The following is a 16,494-nucleotide window of genomic DNA, read 5'->3' on the forward strand; positions in this document are numbered from 1 at the left end:
GCCCAGTTCAGGATAAAAGTAATCCTTTTTTTTTTCTACTTTTAACTTTTTTAATACTTTGCCAAGTTGATGGGGTAAAATGATCATTTGTTCATTTATTTTTGCGACATGAAGGTAATTATAAATTGGTCGGATCGAAACGAAAACAGAAACGACACAAGACGAATACGAAAAAATGACACTATATTCAAAAAATGTGTGAATAATAAAATAATAAAAATATATTTATAATATTAAAAATTATAAAATAATATACATATTCAATTTTTTTATACATATATGTTATTTAATAAAATAAATCAAATAGAATCAAACCCTATAAAAATAAAAATATAATAGTGTAAATAATACAAATTATGATTAAGTGATTAAAAGAATGATTTGTTGAGATTTTTTCTATAACTGTCTGATTTTTTTTATTTATCAAAACGGCACGAAAAATTTCTGAGAGTTTTTGGTTTTCGAAACAATTTCAAAACGGGACATACAATTTTATTGAAGTTTCCATCCTTCTTTGATAGACATGTACATTAGTTCGGATATCCGGGCTGCCTGCACAGACCCATCCCCTTAAATTAGTGCCAAATCTGTCTCCAGACAGAAAACCTCCCGCTATTTTATGGGCAGACTTATACTTTTCTTTTTGCAATTTCTCATTTAACTCCGAAAAAATTCGACCCAAATCCACACATTTAGAATATAAGAGCCGGGTTTGGATAACAACTATTAAACCCGAACCAGACTCGGACAGGACTTGACTTATATAAAAAAGGGCTTTTTTATCCAATATACTGAAAATTGGCCCAAGTTTATTTTTATACAGTCCAAAGCCAAAATTTACATTTCATACGATCCAAAATTAAAATTGTAACATAATTTCTTTGAATTCTTACTTTCCTACTGTTTTTTTTCCTCTTGAATTTTGGCGGCTCTTTCTTCTTCTCCACGATTTCAATACAGTTTCTCCATGTTCTTATTCCTTCATTTTCACCGTTCCGCCTCCGCCGTTCCATCTCTGTCGTTTCGCCTCCATCGTTCTGCTCTTGTCTCGCCGCGCCATCTTTCTTTTATCTTTTTGATTTTAGATCTGAAATTTTTTATTCCTTTTTTTCATTTTCAAATCTGTAATTTGTTTATCTTTTACTGTTTATTCATCATTAAACATGTATAAAGAGTATCTTTAAAAAATCTTATACTTATTTCATGTTATATAGAGTAATTTTGTGATTTTATATAATAAAATTCTGTTATTATTTTTTTGTATTTTGTTGTATTTTTGCGTTTTTTTATTCTGCAGAACAATTTGTTGTTGATGATTGATTGCTAAATTATGGTAATGTTACAATGTTGTTGATTTTATGTTGACTTTATGTTGATATTATGTTGATATCAATTGATTTTTTAATTTTAACATTGACAAATTAGATAATATTGTGTGTGAAATAAACTTTCGTTGGATGAAATGAAATTGTATCATAACCGGCTTTGTCGAAATTTAATTAGATATGAAAGATGGAAAACGGAAAACAATTATACAAGTGATGTTGAAGGAACTGTGCAGCTTTGAAGAGAATTGAGGAAGAAAAATATTTTGAAATAGATTTTTTTAATTTGTGAACTATTGTGTTGGTGTATATTTAATATATTTTATTTTTATATGTAAGAATAATTTTATTTTTTTATTTGAATTATTGTTGTTGTTTTTTCATATTGTTTTGATCACTTACTCTGATAATTTCTTTATGATTCATTTATTTTAAACATTTTGTACCTTTGTTGTTCTTTAGTTGAATTACTACTATCATATTAACAAGTTATCAACATAATGTCAACATGATATCAACAATTAATGCTAATTTGTCAGATGTTTGTAAAATGAGAACATTGATTGATTTAAGTCAAAAACAATCAACATATTATCAAAAACATGTCAATAGCTCATCAATAGAGCAATTTAAAACTAACTTTATTTTTCTTTCAATGATTGAAAAATCAACATGTTATCAACAGTATATCAACAACATGTCAACATAAAATTGAAAATAAAAAAAAGTTTAAATACTTATCAACATAATGTCAACAATAAATCAACAACGAATCAACATAAGGAATAAAATAAAACATAAATTTTTGAAAAACTGTGACAATCAACAAAATATCAACAAGAAATCAACACATGTCAACATGATAATGCAAACATATAATTATCTAGTCTCGGTTAAATTTTATTTTATTTAGTTTATTTCGCGGACTAAGTTATCTAATTGCCAATTTAAAAAAAAAACAAAATTTTCCAATGTTAAAATCAAAGAAATACCAACTGATTATCAACACAAAATCAACAACAAATCAATAACACTCTAACATTATAATAATTCAGCAATCAACCATCATCAAAAAATCGAGCTGCAGAATAAATAAACACAAAAATACAACCAAACACAAAAACAAAATGCAGAAATAACAAAAAATTATTCCATATAACCATAAATTTATTTTACATAACATTTAGCATTATATTCTTTAAATATAATCTTTATACATGTTTAATCGTGAAAAAACAGTATAAAATTGTAGATCTGAAAATAAAAAAGAAAAAGAAGAAGAACAATAATAGATCTGAAATCAAGTAGATGACGACGATGAGCAGAGGAGATGATGACGTTGGCAAAAATGACGATGGAGACGATGATGAGAACGATGACGGAGGAGCGGAGGAACAGAGAATGGCGCAACGAAAGACGGCAGAGCAGAAAAATAGAAAACGGTAAAGAAGAGGTAACCTGAGGATGAAAGAAAGAAACATGAGTGAGAAAATTGAGTTGAGAGAAAGAAAGAATTGAATGATGAGGAAATAGAAAATAAATAAAATTATGATTTTTGTGCTATTAGGGTTGAATATATACAATCCGTATAAAAGTAATACTCCCTCCGTCCATTTTTAATTGTCGTTTTAGGCAAACATTTTTGTCCATCAATAGTTGTCACTTTAGGATTTTTATGTGATTTTTATAACATTATTTCAAATTTGACCTTTTTATTAAATCACTTCATTAAATGGTAGTTCAATTTTTAAAACTAAATCATCCAATAGTGGATTATTAACTCTATTTTTAAAACTAAATTTTCAATAGTGGAGTTTATAAATAGGGTTATATTAGTCTTTATGTTTATAATTTAAGACAAAAGAAGCACTTTTTCAATCTTAACAATTTAGCCTAAAGCGACAATTAAAAATGGACGGAGGGAGTGTTTCACTCAGCACATGGTAGTTTAGAAAACTCAAACTTACACCTGTATAAAAGTAAATAATTTGGCAATATAGGTTGTTTGTATAAAAAGCCCTATAAAAAATTAGTCAAGCCTGCCAAGCCGGACTCATAAGGTCTTAATTATTGATGGTGGTGACTTAGACAAGCCTAGACGTGGTAGCAAGCAAAAATAAAAAATGAAAAAACAGAGACATAAATTATAGATCTTCCTGAAAACAATGATAATTAATTTTCTGTTCAGTTCTGTCTCTATCTAATGTATCCACATTTATTAAAAGAAAACTTGAAATGCCTAAGGCCGTTGACTGATTGCACCCAGAAAATAAAGAAAAATAAATTCCATCACCAATCCAATTATAGAGAATTTAATCTTGATGGATCCTGTTAAATTTTTCATTATCCTACCCTTCTTGATTTGCCTTACCATAATTCCTTCACAATCACAGCCCAATTATCTGTACAATATTTGCTCAAACACAACAATTTTCACCAGAAACAGCACCTACCAGAACAATCTTGATCAAGTCCTATCTTCAATTTCCACCAACGCAATCGACCGTCCGAATGGATTTTACGACACCTCCGAGGGCGACGATGATAATCGTGTCTCGGGACTTTTTCTTTGTTTCGGAGACCTTAGCCCTGTCGTCTGCCAAGATTGTGTTACAACTGCCACCAAGGACATTGTCAAACGTTGCCCTGTCGAAAAAACGGCTATAGTATGGTACGATGAGTGCGTCCTGAGATTTTCCGACCGGGCACTCTATTCAATTATGAACACATTTCCTGCAGTATATTTGTCGAATACACAGAATGTCACAGATCAGACAAGATTTAACACGATTTTGGCCACAACTATGAGGGACACAGCAACTCAGGCCGCAAGTGCTCCGAGAGGGGCTATCAAGTTTGCAGTAAAATCAGCAAATTTTACGGCATTTCAAACGATTTACACCCTCGCGCAGTGCACGCCGGACCTCTCCGGCGAGAACTGCTCTCTGTGTCTTCAAGCTGTTATTTCACAGTTGCCAAGTTGCTGTATTGGAAAGCAAGGAGGAAGGGTTTTGTGTCCGAGCTGTAATATTCGGTATGAGATATATCCATTTTATAATGAAACTGGGTTTACTCGTGAGGTTTTTCCGAACACAACAACTGTGGTAGTGGGAAATCCACCGTCACCGGAGCTTAATCCTCTTCCTTCTCCAACTCCAATCAGACCACAAGGTAAATTTTCTTTTTTTCGTTTCACTAGACTAAAATATGATTACAATAGTAGTAGCTATAGTAGTTAATAGCTAGAAATAGCAATGATCCGGGGATTTTCCGTTTTCTATGGGAGCCGCCTCTAACGGGATAGAGAATTCTCATTAATTATGAATTTACGGGATTGGGAACCTCCTTCCCATCCACGGGGATGGAGAGGGGACAGGGAGCGTAGTCCTTCCATCGGGATCCCTGCCCCTATCGTTAAGCTTTTATCACTTTTTTATTTTATTTAATTTGTATTAGAATATATTTACAAAAATGACAATATTGTATATAATTATTTAGTGATTAAAAGATAAAAAGATAAAAATATGCATATTAGTTAAGTATTTAGTTTTATCGTTAGAAGTGTCAACCTAGTTGAGATGCTCAGATGCGTTTTCTGATTTTTATTTATCAATATTTAACTTAAAAGTTAAGTATTTAGTTTTAACTTTTTAAATTTATAAAAATAAAAATATATGTTTATGTTTTAAAAAAACTAACAATTTTTTTATAATTAAAAATACGGTTCTTTTTTAAGTAGTTAAGGCAGTTTTTAACGACATCAAATATTATTAAAGTTAACCTAAAAACAAATACAAAAGATTAAAAACCGTCATATTTTAATATTTAAAAAGTTAAACGAAAATGAGGATCCTTATGGGTGTTACTTATTAGAGAACACATGCGGATGGGGATTGAGATGATGAATTTATCCCTGTCAATTAAATGGGGACATGAATATAATTTTAAATTGGTTTTAAACCACTGTCTTGTTATTAGATATTGATAATTTAGTTATTTTACATAAATTATTAATTTTAGATATCAATTTTTTTTTCTGAAAAAAAGAGTAATAACAATCATAAACCTGACCTTTTGTACCATTACCTACATAATTGACATACCAACAAAAGATTTCCATTTCAGGAGGAAACGGAAATAAAGGATTGCTAAGTAAAATCATGGCAAGTGTTTCAGGAGCAATTGTGGCAATACTGCTAGTCAGTTTTTCTTGTTATGCTGTGTGGAGAAGGAAACATCAAAAGAAAGGTACACAGAAGTGGATTACTTACATTAAAAATACTCAAATTTTATATTTTTAGCGCTTTAAACTCCACGTCCAAAAGTTACTAAACACTGTTTTTCATTAATTTGCGATTTCTGGCCGAAAAATAGTTTCTTGTCCCAAACGATGTCGTTTTTGGTACTTGTGTAATGAATAAAACGACGTTGGATTGTGGCGTTTTGCCCGAATTGGCCAAACAATTAAGTGCGAGACCATTATAAAACGACCGCTATTAAAAACAATGATTTTTTTACTTACAGTTTCGAAAATTAATTACTATAATCATTTGTTGTATGCAGAGGAGGTGGTTCAGTTACTAGACCTGAGAAGAGGAGATGGGTATTCAAGTGATAATATTATGGGTGAGATGCCGGTGAATTGCTCCCAGGATTTTCCTATGATTTCATTTGACATTATCAAAGAAGCAACAAATAATTTTTCCAGGGAAACTAAACTTGGAGAAGGTGGATTCGGCCCTGTGTATAAGGTAATGTCGCTCTGGGGTAATTGACTTTCGGTTGTCAAAATTGAATTGTTTCATTTTTTTTTATAAAATTTTAAATTATTTCAGCGAATTTTTTTATTAGACAATACATGCATAAAAACTTGACATATATATATGCACAATATATAAAATCAACGGCCACATGAAAAAATAAGCAATACCAGCTGCCACGTAAGCATTTTCAGTTTGAAAAATTATCATTGAAGTAAAATTAAAATTTAATAACAAAATAAAATAAATAAAAATGTTATCATTAAAACAAAATAATGCGACAGTTTGGTAACTCCGAAAACCAATTACCTGTAACGAGGTGATTGATTTGCTATTTTAAATATGTAGCAAAGGCAATCACAAATCATATGCTCAAGAACCATTCAATACTCATCACATATTTAGGCCACCGGCTTCAATATTTCTAAAGCAAAAATAAAAGAAGAGATTTTCATAAACATATATGTACCTTTTACAGGGTACATTACAAGATGGAAAAGAAATTGCGGTTAAGAGGCTCTCAAGAAGTTCCGGTCAAGGACTACAAGAGTTCATGAACGAAATTACTTTAATCGCTAGATTACAACACAGAAACCTTGTCAGACTCCTCGGTTGTTGTTTAGAAGAAACTGAGAAATTGCTTATCTACAAGTACATGCCCAACAGAAGCCTTGATGTCTTTCTTTTTGGTATTTTTCTTAACTCGAACTTTTATACTATTTCGTTTGCCAAATATATAATGATTTTAATATTTTATTAGTTTGGTTCATCATTTTTTCAAATATTGCCATATAGATCGATGCTTAGTTTGGAGTTGATGTGCTGCTATGTTGTGTATGCCAAGTTGAATACTTTTTGTTCACGTGGACGTATAATATAGCGTCATGTCAGCTCTAAATAAGTTGTGGATATACTTACAAAGATCGAAAAATTGACAGTACAGATTAGTAATGTTTTTAAATCATGATATATGTAACAAACGAGCTATATTTTTGGACAAGTATATACATTTTGCCTACTTAAACTGAAGAAAAAAATTAAAAACTAATTTGATACTAGGATGATTGATCTTCTTAGATTCAAATATGAGTACACACCTTGATTGGCAAAGACGTTTTATCATCATCAATGGGGTTGCCAAGGGTATCTTATATCTTCATGAAGATTCACGACTTAGAGTTATTCACCGAGACTTAAAAGCTAGTAATGTTTTGCTCGATTACGAGATGAATCCAAAGATTTCAGATTTTGGAATGGCCAGAATTTTTGGCGGAAACGACATCAAAAGTACAAATACAATTGTTGGTACCTAGTGAGTATAAATATCAATCCTAGTCATCTCTCTGTTTTTTTTTCAAATCTAAATAATGCATAAAAACTCTCAAATTTTTAACGTCTAGTTTATTTTATTTTGCTATGAATCAATTAGCGGATATATGTCTCCAGAGTATGCTATGGAAGGACTTTTCTCGGTAAAATCCGATGTTTTTAGCTTTGGAGTTCTTGTATTGGAAATTATTAGCGGAAGAAGAAATAATCGATTCTATCTATCCGAAGAGGGTGAAAGTCTCCTCACATATGTATGTTCCTTTCCATATAGTTTCATTTTATTTTTATCAAGGAAAAACTACCAATGTTAAAACAAGAAGTGCTCAAACGATTTAAAAAAAAAACCTATGTTATGTGTTGAAAGTTTTTTAATTTCAAAAGTGTTTTCAAAAGTTGAAAATTAAACATTTTACACTGAGATAAGTTTCCATACAACTTAGCCAGCTACTAATATTCTCGATTAACATCTCAGGCTTGGAAACTGTGGCATAAAGGTCAAGCAATGGAATTGATTGATCCGTCGCTTGCGGAGTCAATTGTAGCGATTGAGGTGGTAAAATGTGTGCATATTGGACTATTATGTGTGCAAGATGAGCCAGCAGAAAGACCCACAATGTCATCTGTAGTTTTTATGTTAGCAAGTGAAACCATTACACTTCCTCAACCCAAACAACCTCTATTTTCTATTGCCCAATTAGTTGCAAGATCAGCTCCATCATCGTCGGCGTCAGCTTCAAAAGTTAGTTCTGTGAATCAAGTAACTTCTTCAAGCGTATCGCCTCGTTGAGTACATTCACTCCATCCATTATTTTTCTGTGTTTATTTGTAAATAGACATAAACATAATACAACAAGGTCTAATGGTGCCAAAAAGTCTAACCATTTTAATATTTTTGGAAGTTTATCCAAACCTTTCGAAAGTTATAATTTCGTTGTGTTTCGGACCCTTATAAATTGTCTCTGTCGCATTTTATCGAACATGTCAAAAACATACATGCAGTGTACACAATGCGGGAGTATTTTTGATGAATGGCTTTAATGGCATTCGATTGGGAATAACCATGTTTTGGAAGTGATTTAGCAGTAGTGAACTGGTCATTTGTATTTACAGGGCTTATAGCTAGCAACTTCAAACAAAATAAACATGGACATTCTTGGGATAACTTAACAGATTCTGAACTATTACCTTTTTTGTAGTTGGATTCTCCAGATTTAGTTTTGTTTAATTGGGTCCCTAAACTGTAAAATTTGTCACTAACAAATCTCTGACTAATATAAGTTAGGAACATAGATTACAAACATATAACTTCTTTTAATTATAAAAAGAGAGAATTAAGAAAATACCTAAATAAAAAAAAAATTAGCAATTACCTACCATAATATTAAGACTTGATTTACCTACCTACCCGTGTCAGCCAATTAATTTTATACCCTGCTCTATTTGTTTTTGTACCTAAAAATTACTCCACTTGTTTACAGTGTTTTCTTCTTCTTCTTCTCTTCATCTTTTTCAGTTTATTTAAAAAAAAATAACAAATCAACAAATCAAATCTAATCTTCAGCTCATGACATTTTAAAAAATTAATTTATGTGATTTTATTACTATTTTTTAAGTTTTATTACTAGTTTCAAATATATTTTCCGATCCGGTCAAATTTTTAATTCATAATCAAATCGCTTCAAATTTCACTTGGAATTCAAATTCAACGATCATAACTTTCTCCAAAAATAAAGAAAAATGATAATTTTTTATTTATTTGCTCTATTAAAAACGGTTTCTAACCGTTTCAAACACAGTTTCAAATGCAGTTTCAAACACAGTTTCATACAATTTTTAAAAGACATATTTATTATTATTTAAAAAAATTATACAATGATTTCAAACAATTTACAAGCGTATCAAACAGTTTCCAAAAAATAGCTTCAAACAGTTTACAATGGTTTCAAACAGTTTTATAAAGGTTGCAAACATTTTCATAAAACACAATTTGCAACATTTATCTAAATACAGTTTCAAACAATTTAAAAATGTTTCAAACAATTTATAAAGGTTTCAAACAGTTTAGAACGGTTTCTAAAAACACTTTAAGACAGTCATAAAAATAACACTTTCAAACCGTTTACAAAAGTTTCAAACAATCTAAAACAGTTTCTAAAAAAACACTTTCAAACCGTCTAAAAATAACAGTTTCAAAAAAACAATTTCAAACCGTTTACAAAGGTTTCAAACAGTATAAAATAGTTTCGAAAAAACTGTTTCCAACAATTTCTAAAATTAATTTAAAAACGTTTGAAAACTATGTCAAAACATTATTAATGAAGAAAAAACATTTTTTTCAAAAAAATTGAAAAAAATTACCAAAAACCGATACTACAATTAAAACAACATAGAAAGAAGAAGAAGAAGATTCTGAAAAAAAAAAGGATCAATGATGGCGATGACGGAAAACTTCGTTATTTCTTGAGACGAATTAAGTCGAATTTTTCATAATGAATTTTTTTTATCTTGAATTTTTGTATAAAATTTGTTAAGAAATTTCATTAAAATGAAAAAAAAACGTAAAAAAGAAGTTGCAGAGAGAAAAGAAAGAGGAGGAAGAGAATAAAGAGAAAAGAAGAGAGAGAAAAGAAAGAAAGAGGAAAAAAAGAAGAAAAAGAAAAGGGAAGAAGAGAAGAAAGAGAAAAGAAGAGAGAGAAAAGGAAGAAAGAGGAAGAAGAAAAGAAAGAGAAAAGAAAGAAAGATAAAAATAAAAAAAATAAAAGTGCACATGTGTCTTATATGAGTGGACTGAAAATGCTAATAAGTTAAAATTATAATTGGGATAAAGATAGAAATATTATAAAAAAAAAAAGTAAAAATATAAATTTTCAAAATTGAGGTATTTAAAACAAATAAGTTTAAAAACAGTGTTCCGTGCAAATTCTTCTTATATAAACTATCAAAATTTTTTAACTAGATCATCAACTTATAATTTTATTCAAATGTCTCCTTTAATTTTTTTTTTAAATGAAATTGTAGTTGAGAAATCAAGGATCGCACCCGAACATCTCAACTAGGTTGACACACTCTTAGCAAATATATCACTTTTCTCGCTACTTGGATAATATAAATGAAAAAGAAATACAAAGTTCAAGAATTAAAAATTAAAAAATCGGTAATTAAGCGAATAAAACGGACTAAACTTAAACCAGAAAAGAAAAATGAAAAGTCAATAATGAACCCTTGCAAAACCAAACCAAAAGGTTAAGGGACAAACAAAACAATTATGCTATAGAAGGCTGCATCTGGAACCAGCTCTTGACAAATAAAAAACAAATAACAACAGAAAATAATTAATTGTTGTTTTTTATTTTAAAGGACATAGGTTTCATAAGCTCTGAGACTTGATCTCAAACTTATGTATAATTATCAAAGAATTTTCATATTTCACTGCTTGCAATTGCATTTAAAGTTTGTCAAATTTTTCACTCCATAGTTGATGTTCAAGATATAACTCAGTTGGTTAGTGTAGCGAAACAGTAAGCACAAGCATACCGGAAAAGAAAAATACATCATTTTGATATGTTTTAAAACATTTTAAACACTATTTTAAAATTAGAAAAAAAGACACTCAAATAGGATAATTTAGAAAATTCAGACACTAGTGGAACAATTATTTCAAAAAAAAAAAACAAATTAAATTATAGTTCTTGAGGCTAAAGATAATTAATTTCTATTCAGAGGTTCTTTGAGGAGGTGGAGCACAACAATAATCACAGTTTATTAGAGAATTTGAGTTAAGATAGAAATTGTTGGAATATGTCTAGAATTCTAATTCCAATTTGTATTAGGATTTAAATATAAGAAAATAGTAGTAGAAAGGTCTTATTTCTCTCTCATCTCTCTAAACTCTTTTTTTTTTTCAGAAACCCTAGCCGCAACAAAAGGGAGGTGAGTTTGGCCATTTTTTTTGTTCAAAATCACCTCCCTACCTTCTCGTTTTATGTTCAAATCTCGTATTAGATTATTTTGCGTCAATAATCACAGATGTGAGATCTGTTGGTATGAAGTGCTATCAGTAGAAATCTTATTTTTAATATTCTCTCAATCGGACTCATTCAAAGACCAAAGAGTCGATTTGTGGTTTAAAATAACCTTCGAGTGGAGCGGACGGATCGCCGAGTTGCATATTCAAAGAGCTCCGTCAATGCGATTGAAGAAATTAGATATGGTTTTCTGTTATTTTACTGATGTTGTATTATTGTACTTCTTGAATGTATTGATTGATTCAATATTTGATCAAGTTGTATTTTTATTTCTCTGTTAATGAAATTTTTATCATTCTCAAAAAAAAAATTGTATTAGGATTCTAATTAGTGAAGTACTTGCGAGAAGGATAATTTTGTTATCATTAGCTAATTAGGAAGTATTAATCCAATTAAGATTAATACTCCTAATACCATATAGATTAATTAGGTCGATGCGCGGTTTGAATTAATATTTTTTGAAATTTTAAAAAGACATTTTTATTAAATTATGTAGTATTGTTTTGATTTCTTCTATTTTTTATGAAGTCTTATTTTAATATAATACTTGAATTAGTTGATAAATTGTGTTATTTATGAATATAATATTATAGAAAAAGATTCACAGTTCGTAATATAATAATTTAAAAATTCAAGAGAGTAAAGCATTTTAAATGATACTAGTCTCGCATTACGTGCATAACACGTGGCTCGTAACGTAACTGGTCAATGAACATATTAGTAAATTTATTATAATTATATCAATTTTTTATTTATCATTAATATTAAATTAGTTAAGAATTTTTGTAAAAGTAAATATAATATATTCGGTTATTAATTTTTTTTTCCATACTGAATTTATTCTTTTTTTGGTTTTATAATAACTTTAATAACCATAATTAACTTAATTTAATTAATAATATCTTTAAAAATAATAAAATAAAAATTTAAATAATAATATATTGATCAAATAGAGTATTTTAATTTTGTAGTTCAATCAAACTAAAAAATAGGTATTCCTACTAATTTGGAGACAATTTAGTTATTCTTTGCATACTAAAAACTAGACTAGAGATAATTTAGCTACCTATTCTAATTAGGACTTTAATTATAATAGTGATTAATTAAATAACTAATTAGTTAATGACTATAAAACTTTTATTTAGTAGTAAACTGAAAAGGATTATTCAGTAAATTTGTCTTCCCCCCATCCGTGCTTTTATATAGAGTATAGATAGATAAATGAAATGAAATAGAAATGCTAGATAAAATAGCATGTGAAACCAATAGACTTAAATGCATAAAAAATCACCAACTTTTGCGTGTTTTTGGTATTTAACACGAACTTTTAATTTTGACATAAAAATACACGAACTATCTGATTTTTGCAATAATAACATGAACATCATTTTGGGCATAAAACGACACCGTTTCTCCCCTAAAACGGTACCGTTTTTGCCTTAAAACGACATAGTTTTCTGAAAAAAATGCAAACTTGGTCTTATATGCAAAATTTTGATAGTTCATGTATTTTTACGCAAAAATTAAAAGTTCGTGTTAAATACCAAAAACACGCGAAAGTTTGTGATTTTTTATGCATTTAAGCCAAACCAATATATAAAAATTATTAAATTACAATGGTATTCGAAACCAATATATAAAATCAATACATTACAATGGTATTCGAAACATGTCATTACACAACATTGAAAAAATTCATGGATTTTGCTCCCTAGCACACATCTTCATATCCTAAACATTAACATTAGTATCATCATCTTACAAATTGCATCCACGCTGAAAGTAATAACCGGCTAAGTGTGAGAAGTATGTTAGGTCTATGGTCTATAGACATAATATGAATCAAATACTCTGAAGATATAGTTATTGCACATATATAATAAATTTCATATATACATATAAAATTAGATTGAAGAAAATAATATATAGAGCTGCACCTTAAAATTTAAAAAATTCGGAGACATTAAAAAAAGGCTTAATGTCTTAAAAAAAACTCTGACCTTTCATTCCCTTTTCAATCATACCCTGACATTGCAAATCTGTCAATTTTATCCTATTTTACATTTTTTTCATTCAATTGTACCCTAAAGTATAAAATTGATCTCTTTTTATTTGGCAAAAATTCTCTAAATTGACCCTTTTTGCATTAGATTAACTTTTTATATGAAATTGACCATTTTAAAAAAAAAGTTATTGAACTTTTGTCAAATAAATAAAGGTCAATTTTATGCTTCAGGGTACAATTGAAATGAAAAAAAAATGCAAACTGGGATAAAATTGACAAATTTTCAATGTCAGATTAGGATTAAAAAGGAGATGAAAGGTCGGGTTTTTTTTAAGACACTAAGCCTTAAAAAACTGTAGTACAATAAATCTCTCATAAAAAGGGAGCAGATATAGGTTGGTTTTATCACTATAGAGGAAAACCATTATTCCATATTCAAAAAAAAAAAAAAAGAAGATCTAGACTAAAAAAAAATTACAATAGTTTTTTATACAATGTAAACTAAATTATTTTATCCGCTGCATACAATATATAAATTCTAAAATATAAATTACTATGGCATATAGATTTTTTGCTTGATCAATAATAGAATTATATGAACATCATAAACATGAAGAAAACAATGATATAAAATACTAAACACTTCATATATTTAAAATATTAGGAGATATAATTTCACAATTTTAATTATTTGCCGATCACATTCAAGAGGTATTGTAAAATGTTTAATATTTAATAAAGAAAGTTTAGAGATTTACATTAAACATAATTTACGGTTTATGATTGTATTTTCTCATCTACTAATTAATTATCATGCATCATAATATAGGTTCTTATATATAGTACTATAATATTTAGTTGAAACCATGACAATTCATTAACAAAATGCAAAAGAACTTCATTATTTGTTGTTGTAAACATATTAAAACTATAGTTCAACTGACAGTAGATAATTAGTTAGATTTTTTTACCATAGAACCATCAGTATGTATAATATCTTGTACACTTTTACTAATTACCTATAGAAAAATTAATAGTGATATCTAATCTTGGAAAATCAGATTCATTATTAAGTTTATGCTATTATGAAGACAATTAGTTACAGATAGATAGGGCTTCTCTAAATCTGTAGCCAAACTTGCTTAGGCTCAAGTAAAACAAATTGCAGGTACTTTTAGGCTACCTAATCATCATTAGGTGGCTCCCTTTTATAGATGTAGATAAAAATGCAGTAGAAATAAAAAAAGAGTACGTTTATTTTCAAGAGTAAACGAAAAGTTGATTGTAGTAATGTGCTATGGTTTTTGTAGTAATTATAGGTTTTAAAAGTGTGTTTAATGATTTTAATTGTAAAGTAATAGATGGTTTTAAGAGAAACAAAAAGTTGATGTATAGGCTTCATATATTAAGTTAGTTAAGTAAATATGAGTAATTTATAGAAGAACTAATCGGTTATTTTTTTTATCGCCTCAAACATGCCAAGATGGTTAAATCATCATTATACAGATGTTGAAAGGAAAAGAGTCCACATGGCAGCACAATGTTGGAAGCTCAATTAGAACTCAACTTTGATATGATGATATAGATTACCACTATGAGTACAGGATGAGAAAAGCTTATTTCACATCTACATGAGTAGAGATGACAATAAAAAGGGAATTCCCCGTTTTTCTTGAGGACCCGCCTCTAATGATATGGAAAATTTCAGTTAATTACTCCATGGAAATGGGAATGGAGAAAGTTCATTTTTATTTATAATTTATATTTATATTCAATTAAATACTTATTAGTATAAGTTTATTAATAAAAAAATAATATCATAGGAAGATACTTAGAGATTAAATAGTAGATCTGGTAATCTATCCGAATCCCAGGATCAGCGCGCTTTGTCCGAATCCTAAAGGATTCGGTCTTCACCTTGTTGAAAGATATCATGTCGGATCCTATGGATCCGACCATCTTTCTTATATGTTTAATTCTTCTGACGGTAGTCTGATATTGTCTGAGAGTGGATCTACAACAACTCGGCTCTATTGTAGTAGAAATAGGATCAATATCCATCAGTGATCAAAAGATTAAAAATATATGAATATACATGTTAGTTCAGCATTAAGTAGTTGCTTTTTTTAACTTTGAAAAAATGCATTTTCATATATTTTAACGAAAAATAAAGATAGACCAATGTAATCTTTAAGATTAAAAGCGGGACTATTTCTTAGTGATTTTAAATTTTAACAAATACCAATGAATTTTCTCAATACTAAAAGAAATTATGAAATTGGATAAAGATAGACCAAAGTTAAAGTCCAATGGCACAAAAACAGTAGCAAACCATTGGCATTTACAAAAGACAATAAATAATATCAACGCAAATAACTGAGAGAATAAGGCTTCTGGATCATCTATAAAGACTCAATTAATGAATGAGATCCTAAAAAAAAAATCGAATTAAGGCTTCTGGATCAGTTGGACTTCTGGTCACAATGATGGAATCTTTGGTGGGGTCAGTCTCGTCAAAGAGTAGCTCTAAAAAAGTGCTATCTTCTCGAATTGTCTGCATTTGTATGATATTATCTGATTGATCCCGGAAACAAATAATAAGAATATCTTGCCATTTTATGATATCCACATTTGTAGACATGTCCGATGATGTGACCGCACTAGCAACTCCAAAGTAAAATCATGTTTCAAAGTATGGATGCACAAATTATCCATTTCCTTGTAGGCTACGACCACGTAGTTATGAGTGGTTCCCCATCTCATAGGAGGCTGGTCAAGCATTTTCTCCGTAAAATGTCTTGTTATTCACATCGTATATAATGATTGTACAACCATTTTGCCAAAACAATTACCGGTTGAAGAACAAACCGCTCCTCGCTCTTTTGGTTTGAAACCAGAGTTTCGTTTGGATACCGGTCGCCGGTGTTCTCTCACACACTTCAGTTGAGAAATTAAAAATGTTGGCTCGAGGCCCATTGCTTACTAGTATACATGGGTTCTTCCCATTGTCGAAAAACGCATGAAACTTATAAATATCAATGCCTATAAAA

General features: G+C 29.3%; 1 protein-coding gene across 1 annotated transcript; it reads left to right on the forward strand.

The window, feature by feature from the left end:
• Positions 1-3,510: 3,510 nt before the first annotated feature.
• On the forward strand, positions 3,511-8,340 carry LOC126664292 (cysteine-rich receptor-like protein kinase 25). Its single transcript, XM_050356611.1, has 7 exons — positions 3,511-4,496; positions 5,451-5,573; positions 5,889-6,076; positions 6,564-6,774; positions 7,163-7,397; positions 7,515-7,665; positions 7,887-8,340. The coding sequence occupies exons 1-7, from the start codon at positions 3,647-3,649 to the stop codon at positions 8,199-8,201; spliced, it is 2,073 nt and encodes a 690-aa protein (XP_050212568.1). The 5' UTR covers positions 3,511-3,646; the 3' UTR covers positions 8,202-8,340.
• Positions 8,341-16,494: the final 8,154 nt, after the last annotated feature.

Source organism: Mercurialis annua, linkage group LG1-X, assembly GCF_937616625.2.
Source record: "Mercurialis annua linkage group LG1-X, ddMerAnnu1.2, whole genome shotgun sequence".
Classification (NCBI taxonomy): Eukaryota; Viridiplantae; Streptophyta; class Magnoliopsida; order Malpighiales; family Euphorbiaceae; genus Mercurialis; species Mercurialis annua.